The 18,470-nt window shown below is 40.8% G+C and overlaps 1 protein-coding gene and 1 long non-coding RNA gene across 5 annotated transcripts in view; one reads left to right on the top strand and one right to left on the bottom strand.

The window, feature by feature from the left end:
* Positions 1–18,470, top strand: part of TXNDC8 (thioredoxin domain containing 8) — a 34,866-nt gene that overhangs the window by 11,724 nt on the left and 4,672 nt on the right. For 3 of the 4 annotated variants that reach the window (XM_030823070.1, XM_030823092.1, XM_030822988.1), the window contains one exon: positions 286–351. In XM_030823070.1, the coding sequence (XP_030678930.1) occupies positions 286–351 (66 nt within the window). Of the gene's footprint in view, positions 1–285; positions 352–2,528; positions 4,048–18,470 lie in introns of those variants that run through there. The other variant, XM_012500685.1, reaches the window with a different exon arrangement.
* The window catches only part of LOC115837365, a 55,742-nt gene continuing 51,006 nt past the window's right edge, over positions 13,735–18,470 (bottom strand). The window contains exon 5 of the long non-coding RNA XR_004032438.1: positions 13,735–13,887. This is a non-coding gene — a long non-coding RNA (uncharacterized LOC115837365). The remainder of the gene's footprint in view (positions 13,888–18,470) is intronic.

Consider the following 18,470-nt stretch of genomic DNA (forward strand, 5'->3'; position numbering starts at 1 on the left):
ATCTCCTGACCTCGTGATCCGCCCACCTCGGCCTCCCAAAGTGCTGGGATTACAAGCGTGAGCCACCGCGCCCGGCCGTAACAATCATTTTCTATCAATTATTTCATGTCAATCATTGTGACATTCCTGGAGGAATGTTAGAAAAGTTCATAGCAGGAGAGTCTGTAAAGTGTCAGGTGTCCTTGGAATTTCAGACATGCCTCCTGAGAAGTTACCAAATAACATGCCTGGTACAGAGAGAGGACACCAATACCGTAACTTCATGCCATTTCTTTGCTTTCCCAGGAGCTGGCTGAAACTTGTCACATCAAAACAATACCCACATTTCAGATGTTCAAGAAAAGCCAGAAGGTATGTTTCCATGGTAACCAGCAGGGTTGAATTAGATTATAGAACCATCAGAGCCCCTCAAAAAAGCCTGGCTATCCTGGGTGGATGAAATAACTACATTTATTTTTAATGCTTATCAGTATAATTCTTTACATACAAGTATTTTGTACTTTACGTACAACAACTTTACATACAACTTTACAAAGGGTTAAAAAATGTATGACTTATTAATAAATCTCCCCATTCAGACCATCTGAGGTATCCAAGTCCATAAGTATTTTCCCACTATTATCTCTACACTGGGGCAAAACCATCAAGAAAGACTCTTTCAGAGAAAGACATTCTGAAATTCTCACAAAAATGTATACAAGTTGTAGGCCGGGTGCAGTGGCTCACGCCTGTAATCCCAGCACTTTGGGAGGCCAAGGCAGGCGGATCACAAGGTCAGGAGATCGAGACCATCCTAGCTAACACAGTGAAACCCCATCTCTACTAAAAATACAAAAATTAGCCAGGCATGGTGGCAGGCGCCTGTAGTCCCAGCTACACGGGAGGGTGAGGCAGGAGAATGGCATGAATCTGGGACGCGGAGCTTGCAGTGAGCCAAGATTGCGCCACTGCACTCCATCCAGCCTGGGTGACAGAGCAAGACTCCGTCTCAAAAAAAATAAATAAATAAAAAATGTATACAAGTTGTAAACAATACTTGAGGAAATGCTAACCAAAAGCTATCACAAAGCAATATTGCCCAGTGGTTGAGCACGCAGGCTCAGGATTCAGGTTCCCATGGTTCACATACTGCTTCTAGCACTTCCTAGCTGTAGCGCCTTGAGTAGTGTATTTAATCTGTTTATATCTTAGTTTCCCTATTTATACATGGATCATAATAAATTTTCCCCTCATAGGGTTGGTGTGATAATTAAATGAATTAACATGACTCAGGTGTTTAGACCCATGGTGGCATTAAGTGCTTACTATGCTATGTTAGTTATCTTAAAAATATTAATGGAATAAAATACCTAAAATATTCAGCAAGTTATGAAACTAGTACTTTGTTCTTTTTTTTTGGGGGGGGGGGGCATGGATAGAGTCTTGCAAGGTCACCCAGGCTGGATAGCAGTGGCATGATCTCACAATCTCAGCTCACTGCAACCTCCGCCTCCTGGGTTCAAGCTATTTTCCTACTTCAGCCTCCCGAGTAGATGGGATTACAGGCAAGAACCACCACGCCCAGCTAATTTTTATATTTCTAGTAGAGATGGGGTTTCACCATGTTGGCTAGACTGGTCTCAAACTCCTGGCCTCAAGCGATCCACCCACCTTGGCCTCCCAAAGTGCTGGGATTACAGGCATGTGCCACCACACTTGGTGGAAACTAGCACTTTCTTATATGGCCGGGGGCATTGGCAATTTTCCATACCTTATGAAAGGTGATTTTGCAAACATATGTAGGAGACACAAAATGTTTATTCTGTTTTACACAATTACCCCATTTCTGGGAACTTTTGGTACAGAAATACCTCAAGGAAAAAAAAACAGCTAAGTATATAATAATATTTGTAGCACTGTATCTAATTTTAAAAAATGAAAGCAATCTCAATGTCTTTAAGTAAAAAGACTAAGTGAATTCTAATACGTCTACTCCATGAAATAGGATGCAAGTAAAAAAAAGTTATAAAGAATAATTTAAAGCAAAATTCATGCTTAAGCTTTGTAAAGATTGTGTCTGCAGTGTAAAGAATGAAAGCATTGGATATGCTAGCTGCAGAATTTTATTTTCAACTTCTAAGTATTTTCTGTAATATAGCTGGTGCAATATATTTAAATTATTTTTTAAAATAACACTTCATGGTCCCTCATTTGGGTTTTTACTTGAAAACTAAAGTTCTTTAACATATGCTCTCTCAACTTACCTGACTTAGAGGTCCAACTGTCTACATATCATCTTTTATTATCTTCTCCTTCACTCCCATTTCAGAAATGAGAATGCTTCCTCCTTTCAAAATCAGTTTTATCCACGCAGCTTGATCGCATTTCCTACCTTCTGCTTCAGGCCTCTATCCATCAGTTACTCTCTTTAAAACTTGGAGTTTAGACACTTCTTTTTGGCACCCAGCATCCATTCTCTATTAATAGTACTCTGATTTTCCTCCAAGGAACCACTCCCTTTTGCATTCTTACCCCATGTGCTTCCTTAGGGCTCTATCTCCAGGCCTACACCACCCAGTGAACTCCATCCCCATCAGAAATGGACCCTTGACTCCAGTCAAGCCAATCCAAGTCAAACCAGAGCTAATTTCAGGACTTTGCTTAAGCAGCTAGGTAAATAACCTTCTCTTTTGATATCACTGGATTTGAATTTGGGAAGATATGAGTCTGAAGCTACTATAGCTTGTCACCATGTAAAACCTGAAAATGAATCTACCACACAGAAGAAAACAGAGTCAAGCCAAGAGGTATTAATGGCATTGACTGCACCCTGAATCTATCCATGCCTGAAGCCTACACTATCCCCATAGATTCTTCAGTTATGTAAACTCTGGGTTGGTTTCTCTGTCACTTGCAACCAAAAAAATTCTGATTGATATATCTGGTGTTCTCCCAGACTACTCTCCTTCATTTCATGGTGTAATTGTAGAATATATTTACAGTTTCCAATTCTCATTTTCCATTCATTCCCTCATCTATCTATCTGTCCTCTCTAAAGTTACCAAGGATCTCCCTGCACCTAATTTAAACAGCCATTTCTCAATTCTTGATTCCTTAGCTACACAGAAGCCCCATTAACTAGTGAGCTTCTATATTCTGGAAACTTTCTTCTCTTTTGACTTTATCTCTCATCCCTCCCTATGCTCTCTTCTGGCTTGTCTCCTGCTATAGTCAAATACATCCGTTTTGGATATCTATCTTTTTGGTTCAATCCATTTCCCATTCTACCTCTCTCCTTTATCAATGTCATTCCTACTTCTAGTTCCAGCTATAAACACTTTTTTACTTAGACAATTGCAATGCCCCCTCCTTACCTTCAACTTAGCACCATAGCTCTGTTCTCATCTCCAGATTTGGGTACAGCTCCCTGTATGGCATTCCCATTTTTTAACATGTGATGCCCTCCCCTTCCATTGCCTATAGAATCAAGGCTAAACCATTGTATTTAAGTCTGGCATTCAAGTTTCTCCATAATTTTGACCCAATCTACTGCTCCAAGCCTTTCTCTGTTTAACTCAGATCTTCATGTATTTTTCTCATACTAGTCCAAGCACCTGAAGGAGGTCATGTCTGATTTGAAAGTTCAGTGTCTAGAAGAATCCCAAGTGGACAGAAAATACTCATCGTGTGTGTGATGAATGAGTGGATGAATGAATGAATGAATGAATGCTTCTGTTTTTTCCCTGCATTCCACTGCCAGCTCAGCCTCCCCTCCTGATTCTGTCCTGGTACCAATCTGATTCAGGGCAAGTTTCTCTCCAGTTCAGTATAATTTTCTGGTTTTATTCCTTCTGCTACTGATATTGTTTGGTAGCTGCTGCCACTCAACAGTTTTTACTCCATTCTATGATGACGCAAGACTCTGAGTTCTCAACTGATTATGTGTCTAAGCTCTTGAACCAATCTAAGCTATGCTTTTGAGGAAAGGCGTGGCCCTGCTTGGTCTCAATTCTGTATGGAGATGGAAGTGCCCTCAATAAGCTGGGGAGAATTATAACAATTATATCTTCACTGGCCTCTAATGGATATGTATCTCTTTTGAATTGATAGATCCTGCATTCCAGGGACCACTAAAGATCTCAAATCTGAATTTTCTGCCAGGCAGCTATTAGAAAACAAATTGAACTGAATGGCTGGCACTGTCATTAAGATGATTTACACCTCCATATTCTAATTCCAGGGTCACCCAGCAAGCCTCTGATTATAATGTGGATACTCATAGCTCAAGAAGTTTTATTGAGTATTCAACTTCTCATTGAATATTAGTAACTTAGCATCCTGGTTATGAATTTAAAAAAAAACTTGAGACCATTTATGTCACATTATACAAATGAGTCTACTTCTAAATGTTTTGTACATTGTAATCATATCTTTGACAGATTCATACCTGGATCAATTTAGATATAATTTGAAAACCTCCAGAAAAATTTATAATACTGACTCCATTTGACAAAGAATATCAATTTTCTATGCAAAAGATACAAAAAGGAGGAGGAGATCCTAAAGAGAGAGTATTACAAATTGTTTACCTCTTGTGACTCAGCCTGCAGGGTTTGGTATCTAAGCAGCACTGTCAGGGTCAGTGAGGTCCCCACTTCTATATCACCTCCAGAGCTGCAGTTAAGCCATGACACCTCTGAAACTCTCCCCTGGTCCTACTTCACAGTGACCTGCAAGGAAAGTCACTAGAACCAGAGGAGGCAGGTTTGGACGGCCAGCCAAAAAGACATGTTCCTATAAATTTCCTTTTTTTTTTCATAGAACTGACTAGGAAGGTGTCCATGAACATCCACTGTTTTCCTGGTAGGTCAAGAAAAAATCAAGTGTACTTTTTTGAGGACCACCTCCATAAATGTGCTCCTCTCTTTTATCGGGGACAGCACAACTGAAAACTGATTTATTGAAGTAGTTAAGTACTGTGTGTCTTTTATTATTTTAAAAAATAAAACCTAGAGTCCAGTTCCTATTAAGTCTTCTTACAAGAAATGTCTTACATTTCTGGTAAAACATCTGGCAAAGAGCCACTTGTCCATTATACCCTTTTAAATGTACATTGTATAAAAAGCTTTGTGATAATTTCTCCCAGAACACAAGAGTTAGGAGAATACTCACCTCCCTTGAAAACATGGCTCTCTTCTCTGCATTGGATCAGAAAAATTAGGGAATCCCTTGGGCTTCTCTTTTTGCCATGGCCGCCAAGAATCTCAGGATTGCCTCCTCTGCTCAAACACAGTAATCTCCCTTACCAGCAGTTTCCTGGCACTCCCTATCAGCCACCCCCACACTGCAACATCCTTGAATGGTTTCATTATTTTTTCTTGCCCTTGATTCTAGCTCATTTCAATTATTTTCAAAGTATATAAAACATCAATAAAATAGAACTTGAAAAAACTAAAACAAATGAAGCTATATACAATGACCTAGGACCATGGCAGATTATGGGCCTTTCCTGGTTGCTGAAGTTTTCATGCAGAGATTGAATGAACATCTGGCAGGGATGCAATATAAGCAGTGGCTGAAGTTATGTCCTAGTTCTAGGGCAAAGAAGACCCTAAGCAAATTCCAGGTAATAAATAAGGGGAGCTTGTTCTTTCCTGCTGTACTCCTTAGTGTTTTCATCTAGGACATCACACCATGTTTCAGGAAGATTAATTGTGGTGAGTAAGATCATTCCTGTGGTTTCTTCCAGATGGGGGACCCAAAACTTTGTCTGGTTTTTGTAACCAGAATATTAAACTGTATTCTCTTGGAAGTTGTTCGTAAATTGGATTTATAGACCCTCTTAAAATCTAATAAAGGCTATGAACCATCTCCATCTGGACAAAAGAACATAGGCACACAAACTAAAATGTGCAGATAATACTAGGATATTCAGTGACCCTCTGAAGCCTATCAATGGATCCCCAAAGTAAGTAACTTTGGTTGTAGACCCATTGTATTAATGCGTTCTCATGCTGCTAATAAAGACATACCTGAGACTGGGTAATTTATACAGGAAAGAGGTTTAATTGATTCACAGCTCCACATGGCCAGGGAGGCCTCACAATCATGGTGGAAGGCAAAGGAGAAGCAAAGGGATGTCTTACATGACGGCAGGCAAGAGGGTGTGTGCAGGGGAACTCCCCTTTATAAAACCATCAGACTCTCATAAGACTTATTCACTATCAGGAGAATAGCACAGGAAAGACCCGCCCCCATGATTCAATTACCTCCTACCGGGTCCCTACCGGGTCCCTCCCATGACACATGGGAATTATGGGAGCTACAATTCAAGATGAGATTTGGATACACAACTCATGGTTGGTGTATGTCTATGGAGTAGGGAAAGAGAAACCAAGAATTAGCAAATTTGGGGCAACTGCTTAAATATAAGCCAACCATCAAAAGCTCAAAAGTTGACTCCATCTTTCATTCTTTGATTATATAACAAAGCACTTAGGTTCACTCATAAGTGAGATGGGATGATGAGTACATAGATGCTACTAAACAGATTAGTCAAAAATGAATAATTCAGGAAACCTCATCTGCTAGACTGAGCTATCATAAAAAGTGGGAGGAAGCTTGTGCCCTTATGTTTATGAACTGTAGGGCTCTTGCTGAGATTATAAAAGTCATTTCAACAGCATGCTCCTTAAAGTAGGTACAGGAATTAAAAGAATCTCAAGGAGGTGATACCGTGGTATGCTAGAAAGAAGACAAGAATGGAAGCAAGGGTCACATACACTGTGTCTTCAAGGACCAAGTAGGGACAATAAGGTGAAACAATACTTTTGAGGAAGATGTTGGTGCCTGGAGAATCACGTTCCCAAATCTCTCTGTTCAACTTCATAAAACACAGGGCTTCATCCATCTCCCAAAAGAGCATCTTCAGTAAGTTTTTCCCATCTATAGAGTCAGACAACTGCAGATTGAGCCCCAGGTCTGCCTCTTATTAGTGGCAATGTACCATAACCACCTTGAGGCTTAGTTTCCTTCTCTGCAAAATGAGGACACCACCTATCTTTAAACAACTGTCAGGCAAATTTGTGATATTGTATCTAAAGTGCCTAGCACTGGACTTGGTAAATACTAGACGATGTAGCTATCATTAGAGTCCCAGGATCTAGCTGTGCACGCCCATCTCTCTGAAAATGTATAAATAAATAGTAATTTAGAAATAAATTTATGAGAGACCTCTAAGGCTCTTTCAATAACTACAACATCCATTTAAGCTAAGTCATCTTAGCATTCAGGAGTTGCCTACCCAATAATATTTAACCTGTCGAGGACTGTGTTACACACAGAGATGTTCTGCATGAGAAAAAAAAGAAACCTCTCACGTGCAGGACTCTGAAGGGTGCAGATCCCTAAAAGGGGTTCCTATCAACTCCATAAACAGTTGATGCACTGGCAGAGATTGACTGGGGGTCAGGGGGCAAGAACTAAGTGAGATGGAACAAAAGTGGGCAAAGGGTAGTAATTATTTAGAAACATCTAGCAACCTTTAGCACCATTGCTAAAGATGCTGCTCTCTGCTTTGACAATTGAAAGGCTCACGTGTGTCTCTTCTCCCAGGCAAGAATTAGGGTGCAGCAAGCAAGTCAGGATATGACAAGTGTAGGATTAGATCTTACCTTTATTTAAATTTTTGATATTTTGTTCATCATAGATTTTTTGCATTGGGTTTTAATACTTTCATATAATACTTATTAACATAATGTTTATCTTGATTACTGAGTTTTTGGCAGCTACCCCTTAAATTTTTTACCCCAGTCCCTACCCTGCTCTTCTCTGAATTTTAAGTTGTTGAACTATAGGAGTGATTTGTTTGGTGATTCACCAGAAAGACTTACAAGACCCAATCACAAGTTATATTCATAGCTAAGATTTAGTACAGCAAAGAATACAGAGTAAAAGCAGCAGAAAAAAAAAAGATGTGCATTGATGGAGTCCAGAAAGGTCCAGCAGAGACTTCTGAGGTCTTTCCTTGTCAGACACATAGGAATGCTCTCTCTCTAGCAATGAACTTGAGGTAGCTATATGGTATGGCCCCTACTTAGGAATACCACTTTGAACTCAGGGACTGAGGTCTTTGTGGAAGTAGGGGAGTAGTTGTCACATACACCTATCTTGTGCAACCATTGCTACACAACAAGGCATGGCAATAGAAACTCAGAATCCCAACAATAAAACCAGGGGCATATCATCAATATTGATGTGTATGCAAAGCAACTTGACATGCCAGCATGGCATGGTCCATCCCTCCAGGAATGTATAACAAAGTCCGTCAATCACTAACACAAAGAACACTTGGAGGGCCACATTTCTGGGGGGTGGTGAAGGGTCAAACATAGTTCTCTTGGAGACACACAAGAAGAAAGCAACCAGACCTGCTGCATTAACTCTTTCCTCCCAAGGAGTCATGTGGCTAATCACAATATCACCTTATTATAAGTAGTCATGATGCTATACTGTGCTCATTGAACAATGTGGCTGGGATCTATGTCAACAGACTTCCTACTATTCCCTTAAAGCCTAGACATTGAGGTGGCCCACCTGTGGGAGAATCTGCGGCTGCAAAGAAGAAACTTACCTGTGCAGGTAAAAGAGGTATTGTTGCTCTGCACAACTATCAAGCCCCAAAAGTGAGGATATAGTATGATGCCCTTCCAGATCTATCTGGGCAGGTTTAGGGCCCACTTCCCATGTGTTGTGCAGAAAGACAGTGGGAAGACAGCATACCCGTCCCTTGAGCAGAGCATCCCCAAAAGGAGAGCGGATAGGCACAAGTTCTTTCCTTTGTGTCAGCTTAACAGATAAGCTCACCTCTAAACGTGGGGAGAAGTGAAGAGATACAGGAAACAGGCATATTTCTCAATACTGGGCATTCGAGCAGATTTTCCACTGGAAACATGAGAACAAGTATATGAGCCATTGAAGGGAATGGCTCCTAAACCATGTTTATCCCTGAGAATAAAGTTTCACCCTACACTTCCAGTAACGGGAAAAATGACATCTCCTCTGGCCAGAGTCCAAAATCAGTTTTCCTGTTCAAGGTGTGGCTTGAGGTGAATTCCCACAGCATTAGATGCACACGCCTTTGCCCTTCCACAGAAAGCCACATTGTACTGAGTACCTAGCTCTTAGGCAGTTGCATGAAGCCTCAACAACTTCAGTTGATGGCACAGAATAAGAGTTGGTGAACGGTCACAAGGCCAAATCCGACCCTCCACTTGTTTTTGTAAATAAACTTTCACTGGAACACAGCCATGCCCATTTGTTTATGAATTGCCACTAGCTGCTTTAGCATTACAACAGCAAATTTGGATAGTTGCAACAGAGGCCAAATGGCCTGCAAAGCCTAAAACTGATACTATCTGATCTTTTACAAAAAAAAGCTTGTCAACCCCTACACAGAAGAAAAGCACTCTTGCATTATTTATGCCACCAGTGCTCAAAGAATCAGATCTGTAAGCAGAGTTTCTAAATCAGCTACAAGAAAATGCAAGTAAATTTGTATTTTGCTGATATCACACTGTTAGAACAAGTCAGGAAGAAAGCTAGTATAGATAAGGAAAAAAATTAACATTGTTTTTATAGGCTCTTGTTCTTGAATTCGAGTGCATATAAATTCAAGCTGCTTGCCTGATTTTTATTTAGCTCCTCCAAAAACTTTAATCAAGTCCCTTGCAGTTGCAAAGCCTGCCTTGAGTCTTGTGAAAGTCAAAGGGGAAGTGTCCAAACACCTGCAACGTGAAGCAAATGGCTCTGGGGAACAGATGGGTGGGGAGGAGTCAGAGAAAGGGGCCCAGATAGGACCAAACAGTAATTAACATTGCCTACCTCTCCACAGAAGGTAGAGGAATTTTAAAAATTCTTATTAGACATATTCTTTCCATCTTATTCATACCATTTAATGCTTTAGTAAACTCCACTTTTAAAAAAAGAGAATATAATATCATTATAAAATATAAAATTATATTGCACAGGCCAGGCGCAGTGGCTCACACCTGTAATCTCAGCACTTTGGGAGGCCGAGGCAGGCAGATCACTTGAGGCCAGGTGTTCGAGACCACCCTAGCTGATGGTAGCTTAGATGGTGTAACCCCATCTCTTCTAAAAATACAAAAAAAATCAGCTGAGTGTGGTGGCACATGTCTATAATCCCAGCTACCCAGGAGTCTGAGGCAGGAGAATCACTTGGACCCGGGAGGCAGAGGTTGCAGTGAGCCAAGATCACACCACCGCACTCCAGCCTGAGTGACAGAGCAAGACTCTGTCTCAAAAAAAAGAAAAAAGAAATTATATTGTACATATGTTTCTACAGCCTGCGCCCCCACAACCCCCTCCCCTGCTGCCAAAAAATAAAAGTATCTCGTGGCTGGGCACAGTGGCTCACACCTGTAATTCCAGCACTTTGGGAAGCCAAGCCAGGTGGGTTCCTTGAGCCCAGGAGTTCAAGACCAGCCCGAACAACATAGTGAAACCCTACATCTACAAAAAAAAAAAAATACAAAAATTAGCCAGGCGTGGTGGCAGGCTTCTGTAGTCCCAGCTACTTGGCAGGCTGAGGCAAGAGGATCAAAACCAAAATTGCATATCAACTGGCCAAGATATTTTGCTATAATTATCTTTTGAGTGTGTCATTAGTCAGACTCTACAGTCTAACTGGTACTCTCAGAAGTCCATTTGTGAGGAGGGGACCACTGTCTCCAGCCCCTTCGTATTTCGCAGCAGCAGTACTAGAATTTTTGCAGGTGATTGAATGTCTTTGGCATTAAAAAAAATTGCCCCTGGGCTGGGTGCAGTGGCTCACGCTTGTAATCCCAGCACTTTGGGAGGCTGAGGCAGGTGGATTACCTGAGGTCAGGAGTTCGAGACCAGCCTGGCCAACATGGCAAACCCCGTCTGTACTAAAAATACAAAAATTAGCTGGGTGTGGTGGCAGGTGCTTGTAATCCCAGCTACTCAGGAGGCTGAGGCAGGAGAATCGCTTGAACCCAGCAGGCAGAGGTTGCAGTGAGCCAAGAGCACGCCATTGCACTCCAGCCTGGGCAACAAGAGCCAAAACAAAAAACAAAAAACAAAAAAAAACCTGCCTCTGGATGATGGACAAATGCAGGGGATAGGAGGGTTCGCTTCATTATTTTATTTTTGTGGATGTTTGAAAATATTCATAATAAAAGACTTAAAAACTGATCATTGAGCTTAGTTGGTTCTATTATGCATGGACAGCCACACCCCATTCTCTTGGTCTCAGCAAACCAGAGCTTATAATTTTCATTAGCAGTTATTACTAGGGTTGCAGCAGCACATGAGAAGTGAAGGCATTGAGGAGAGAGAAGTAAACTCGCTCCCTTAATATTTCAGAGTGGAGCATGCCTTTGAGAGGCATAACCCGACATCAGAATAAAATGAGAAAAGAACGTGAACCCTGAATATCTGAGACACGTCTCAGTTAATTTAGAAAGTTTAATTTGCCGGCCGGGCGTGGTGGCTCAAGCCTGTAATCCCAGCACTTTGGGAGGCTGAGGCAGGCGGATCACGAGGTCAGGAGATAGAGACCATCCTGGCTAACACAGTGAAACCCCGTCTCTACTAAAAATAAAAAAAATATTGGCCGGGCGGGGTGGCAGGTGCCTGTAGTCCCAGCTACTCAGAGGGCTGAGGCAGGAGAATGGCGTGAACCCGGGAGGCAGAGCTTGCAGTGAGCCGAGATCGCACCACTGCACTCCAGCCTGGGCGACAGAGCGAGACTCCGTCTCAAAAAGAAAAAAAGAAAGAGAGTTTAATTTGCCAAGTTTGAGGACGCCAACCTGTGACACAGCCTCAGGAGTCCCTGACGACATGTGCCCAGGTGGTCAGAGCACAGCTTGGTTTTATACATTTTAGGGAGACATGAGACATCAATCAACATATGTAAGATGAACATTGATTCAGTCCAGAAAGGCAGGACAACTCAAAGTGGGGAGGGGGCTTCCAGCATAGGTAGATAAAAGACAAATGGTTGCATTCTTTTGGGTTTCTGCTTAGCCTCTCCAAAGGAGGCAATCAGATTTGGATTTATCTCAGTGAGCAGAGGGGTGAGTTTGAATAGAATGGGAGGCAGTTTGGCCCTAAGCAGTTCCCAGCTTGACTTTTCCCTTTAGCTTAGTGATTTTGGAGTCCCAAGATTTATTTTCCTTTCACATTTACCCCCTTTTCTATTTAAAAATCTTTTGGAGAAATCATTTTAGAAGAAAATGAGTCTCTGGTCTCAGGTTTCATCTGATCTCTCATGGCTAGGATGGTTTATTCCTAGACAAGTAGGTCCCAAGTTATTAGGAAAGCTTATTTTTAGCAGCTTGTGAAGCCTCACATCCTATGAAAAGAAAATAGGGGGAAGAAGGGAGAAGAACAACAACAAACAAAAGAACAACCCTGGAAAATCTGTATAGGCCACATTACTCCATTTTGGTTGTTTGTTTGTTATTTGTTTGTTTTGAGACGGAGTTTTGCTCTTATCACCCAGGCTGGAGTGCAGTGGCACGGTCTCGGCTCACTGCAACCTCCATCTCCCAGGTACAAGTGATTCTCCTGCCTCAGCCTCCCAAGTAGCTGGGATTACAAGCGTGTGCCACCACACCTGGCTAATTTTTGTATTTTTACTAGAGACAGGGTTTTGCCACGTTAGCCAGGCTGGTCTTAAACTGCTAACCTCAGGTGATCTGCCCACCTCGGCCTCCCACAGTGCTGAGATTACAGGTGTGAGCCACTGTGTCCAGCCTAAGTCATATTACTCTGAAGTCCACACATGGACTTCAGAAAGTGGCTTATGTATGTAAATAGATTGCTGTTATTTTCTTTGGAAGTTTAAATTGTCTAGCTTCAGTTTGCAGGGCTTTAAAAAAGCACAGCTTAGTTTTCAGTGACTCCAAATTAGGAAAAACGGGAGGAAAAGAGAAGAAAAAAATTGAAACATTATTTTGAAGACTTGTAGGGGCAGGCATGGTGGCTCACACCTGTAATCCCAGCACTTTGGGAGGCCAAGGTGAGCACATCACCTGAGGTCAGGAGTTCGAGACCAGCCTGGCCAATATGGTGAAACCCTGTCTCTATTAAAAATACAAAAATTAGCTGGGTAAGGTGGCAGGCACCTGTAATCCCAGCTACTTGGGAGGCTGAGGCAGGAGAATCGCTTGAATCCAGGAGGCGGAGGTTGCAGTGAGCTGAGATTGCAAGATCATGCCACTGAGCTCCAGCTTGGGCAACAGCGAGACTCTGTCTCAAAAACGACTAAAAAAAAAAAGACTTGTAGCCAAGAGAAATTAGAATTCAGTCCAAACTGCAGAAAATAATATAAATGGAAAAACATTAGGCAAGACTAGAATCTAACAACAGATGTACTATAATTTTTGAAACATAATTTTCTCTCTCCAGGTTCCCATTTCTACTAAAGACAAATCATGATAGGACTGATTTGCTTTATTATACTTGGACTGAGCATTTGTATACAGTGTAGCAAGAATAATTTTTTTTACATAGGCTTTTAAATTGACTTTGATGGAACTTTGTTCCATAGAAAGAGTCTCAGATAAGACTTTTTTAAAGCTGAGCGCAGCCATAGATGGATTTGTACCATCAAATGCCTATGGGAATTCCTCTCCTCTTGAGGTTCCATGATAAACTTGGGGCTCCTGGGCCTGTCAGAAAGTGACATTCTTTACTTACCACAGGTCAGGAATCCTGTAGAGGAACTGTGTAGACACAAGGTATGAGGCCAGTTTTCCCAAGGGACTTTCATTGTTTCCATAAGTCAAATTTGATTCCTTAAGGGAAAGTACACCATTCCAAAGCTTTGGTAAAATAACTGGTTTCTCCAATTGTGTCCTGTTACAAATGAAAACAGGTTCTTATTGCACTTATGCCATAACTGTATTGCCATAAGTTAAGAATACTCACAAATAATTTCCAAATTCTGGAGAAATCAGGTAGAGAGAAATAAATATGCTCCAAATTTTGTTCATAGGAGTATACTAAATTGTTAAAAGCTGTCAATAAAGCAAAAGTTTCCTTGACTCTGAAAAACAATACAAAGGATCAGCAACATTTTAAGAAAAAGTCAAAAATATTACTTCGGCTTTTTTTTTAGTTCAGTCCATGCAGATAACTCCTGTTCTGCTTGATATTCATGAACATTTCAGCTCTCCCTGGAGAACTGCTTGAACCTGCGAGGTGGAGGTTGCGGCAAGCCGAGATAGCACCATTGCACTCTAGCCTGAGCAACAAGAGTGAAACTTTATCTCAAAAAAAAAAAAAGTTAAATTAGTTTACTATATCCATATATATATCTCCATATATGGATACAGTAATATAGTATATATATACATTATATAGTCTATATGGATATATATATGGATATATATATGGATATACTATATAGTATATATATAGTATATATATGGATATAGTAATATAGTATATCCAGATATATATATAGTATGGAGATATATATATATACCTCTTTATTTTTGTAACTTTCTTTACATCACTCTTATTTCCTGGTTTCTTTTACATTGTTTTATACATAAACTTTAAATAAGCTTTGAATTAGACAAAAATTGTTCCCCTTTTTAAAAAGGACACACTTCTTTTCTTTAAAAAGGAATGTTTTCCTACAATATATTTTTATTGAAAAATACCGAAATAATGAAATATCTATTAATTTAATATAACTTTAGATTCTAAATTATGATGAGTTTGTCTACAAGTATTTTTCCCATTGTATTTACCTAATTATTTTAATCATTTACCTAGATTATTTACGTAAACTGTGATAGTCATCATTTAAAGTTATGGGACGACCACTGCAAAATTATTACTGAGACAGTGAAACGGATCTGACCTAACTGAATCTATCATGCTTCTAACCTCCAAGCTGTCTTTGTTCATTCCTGGGTATAGGCCAAACTAACTTTGGGAGGAACTTAGTTTATAGTTTAGCTTTGAAACAAAGATGATAACAGTCCTTTCCTAAAACAAATTTTAATACCTGTAGACTAGACTGCTTGAAGCCAAAAGATTAGAAGTTACTAAATTCAAGATGTAACTATTTTCATTAAACCAATATCAATGTCTTACTTATTAAAAATTACACAAGCAAAGTTCATTCTGTTTTGGGCTGGGTTTATAGTTTTGTAACCGCTATGCCAAATTTTGACACCTTATAGTGTTTAGCAGGGATAAGTATGAAATTGCTTGATTAATAAATGCAAACAAAAATGTATGCTGGCAATTCTTAAGACTTTTCTAATATTATGTTTCCAATAATTTTAAAGCTAGCTTATTTATTAAAGATTTTACTTAAGTTACATAAACTTGAAAAAGCATTTGACTAGTCTTTTCTTTTTTCCTGATAAAGTATTTGATTCAAGTGCTTTTATTTTCTTAAGCCAATTAATTAGAGCTCTTTTATATATTTTCAGGAATAAAACATTGTGTAACATAACACATAAATACATAGATGTATTAGGCATGCCAATAGAAGTACATCTTGTAGATTCATAAAGACTCTATTTTTTCCTATCTTAGACTTTCAAATTCTTGATAACCTGTTTCACTACCCTAGACAATTGTCAGCTAAATCGCCTTAAATTTGCATATTAAAGGAAACAACTCAGGTGAAAATCAGCCAAATTTACATCATCAAGTATGGAGAGAAAATGTCTGGTGTGCTAGAGGGAAATTAAAATGGATTTAATTGCCAATTAAACAAAAAATTACAGAAATTATAAAGGCCTTTCCAATATACACATGCACACACACACACACACACACAGATCCTATAACTTAGGAACTCCAAAGTTTGCAGATGGACCCCTAGGACTCGTTTTTCTTTAATGTGAATGTGCACAAAGACCATATTACTTCCATTTTACATAAACTCTGGCAAGCAGAGGTGCCACAAAACCTACGGAGTGCTTGAAAAGGGAGTCATTCTCCTTGTTTTCTTCTCATTCTTAGATTATTGGTTTCCCACTTTCTTTTTCTTAATAAAAGGAACTGAGATTATTAATAAGGAACTTAGATTATTGGTTTCCCATTTTTTTTCTTAATAAAAGGAACTGAGCCGTGGCCTAGAGCTTCTGTGTGATGAATCGATGTGTGCTGCTTGTAAGCGGGACTCCACACCACCGAGTTGTTTCTACCCTCTTACATGCCTCAGTTTCTCTCTCCAGAGGTCTGTCATCTCTGAGAGGGCTCAAAACACTAGGTAATCAGCCCTTATATGTGTTTCCTGGATGAGCCTTTTTTTAAATTAAATTTTTTTTTTTTTTTTTTTGAGACGGAGTCTTGCTCTGTCACCCAGGCTGGAGTGCAGTGGTGCAATCTTGGCTCACTGCAATCTCTGCCTCCTGGGTTCATGCCATTCTCCTGCCTCAGCCTCCTGAGTAGCTGGGACTACAGGCGCCCGCCACCAAGCCCGGCTAATTTTTTGTATTTTTAGTAGAGACAGGGTTTCACCGTGTTAGTCAGGATGGTCTCGATCTCCTGACCTTGTGATCCGCCTGCCTTGGCCTCCCAAAGTGCTGGGATTACAGGCGTGAGCCACCGTGCCCGGCCTTAAATTAATTTTTAGGCCAGGAGTGGTGGCTCACGCCTGTAATCCCAGCACCTTGGGAGGTCGAGATGCGCAGATCACCTGAAGTCAGGCATTCAAGCCCAGCCTGGTCAACATGGTAAAACCCCGTCTCTACTAAAAATACAACAATTAGCCAGGCATGGTGGTGCATGCCTGTAATTCCAGCTACTAGGGAGGCGGTGGCAGGAGAATCACTTGAATATGGGAGGCAGAGGTTGCAGTGAGCTGAGATCGTGCCACTGCACTCCAGCCTGGATGAAGGGCAAGACTCTATCTCAAAAAATAAATAAATAAATAAAATTAATTTTGGGGGGGATTTTCCTGTAGGGCTGCAGCATATTGTGGGGGGGGTCAAGCCTCCCGACACTCCCTTGAGGCCCCAGTCACCCAGGGGCAACTTTCAGCTGGAAGGAGCAAATGTTGTCTCTCTTCCGAGCTAAGAAAATTCAGTCTCTTATGCAAATATACACAGACAAGCCAAATCAAGATTAATTTTCAGAGAAAAAGCAATGGAGAAGATCCTTTAGAATGCATATCTGAACTAGAATTAGGATCCTTAACAACTTCCTAGGAGAAAAAATAAAATAACAGCCAAGACCACTTCCTGTAAACTGTGCTCAGCCATCCCTAACTTTGTAGTTCTTATTCGCCATTACACACGCCAAGGTCAACACCTCTCACAGTACAAGGTCATCTCTGGTACCCGCAAAGCCAAAGAGGTCAGGTCATGCAATACAGGAAAACAGAGCTTTAGACCTAAGAAGAATCTGCCCATGACTCTTGAAACTCCACAAAGAAAACACATCAAAAGGGGTGAGTGGCACCTTTGTTCTGAATTCATTAAAGGGGTTCAACTCATTAGAAGCCTTCTCTACATTTTTCTGGTACTGCAGGTGGCAAAGGGGAAGGAGGTATGCGGTAGAAGAAATGTAAATGAAAGAAACTTTTTTTTTTAAAGACAGGAAGCAAACACAGAAACCAAGTGCATGGTTTTCTGTTTTGTTTTCCCTCTTTTGCAGCTGCGAGGAATTTTAGCCAAATTAGAGAGGCCTTGTTACCCATAATTTGGAATTCTCACCCAGATTTGATCAAGTCAGGTACAGTAGGTCAAATCTGATGGGAGAAAGAAAAGAACAAACAGCAACAACAACAACAACAAAACAATGTGATCTCTGAGCATGCTAATAATAAGGAGAAATTAAGATCAGCTGGTTGTTTTTTTTTTTGTTGTTGTTGTTGTTGTTGTTGTTGTTGTTTTTGAGACGGAGTCTCGCTCTGCTGCCCAGGCTGGAGTGCAGTGGCGTGATCTCGGCCCACTGCAAGCTCCGCCTCCCGGGTTCACGCCATTCTCCTGCCTCAGCCTCTCCGAGTAGCTGGGACCACAGGCGCCCACCACCACGCCCGGCTAATTTTTTTGTATTTTTAGTAGAGACGGGGTTTCACCGTGGTCTCGATCTCCTGACCTCGTGATCTGCCCGCCTCGGCCTCCCAAAGTGCTGGGATTACAAGCGTGAGCCACCGCGCCCGGCGATCAGCTGGTTGTTAACTTTAGCCAAGACAAAACCCAAATTCAGCTACTTACCTAGGGTTGGGTCTTGCGCTGAAGAAGCAGGAAAAAAATCAAACTTGTCTTCCCTGTTGGGAGCAACCTCAGACTCTGTAAAGGAGTTACCTGCCTTCCATCATCATGAAAGCAGGAAATCTTGCCTTCCTTGTTGGAAGCAAGTAAAACTCCAAAAAAAGGGAGTTGTACAGCAAAATAAACTAGCTCTTGACCAAATTTGGGAAGACTTGGTATTCTCTAGAGTGGGGTGCTCCCAGGCCTCAGCAA

The sequence above is a fragment of the Nomascus leucogenys genome, chromosome 1a, assembly GCF_006542625.1.
Source record: "Nomascus leucogenys isolate Asia chromosome 1a, Asia_NLE_v1, whole genome shotgun sequence".
Classification (NCBI taxonomy): Eukaryota; Metazoa; Chordata; class Mammalia; order Primates; family Hylobatidae; genus Nomascus; species Nomascus leucogenys.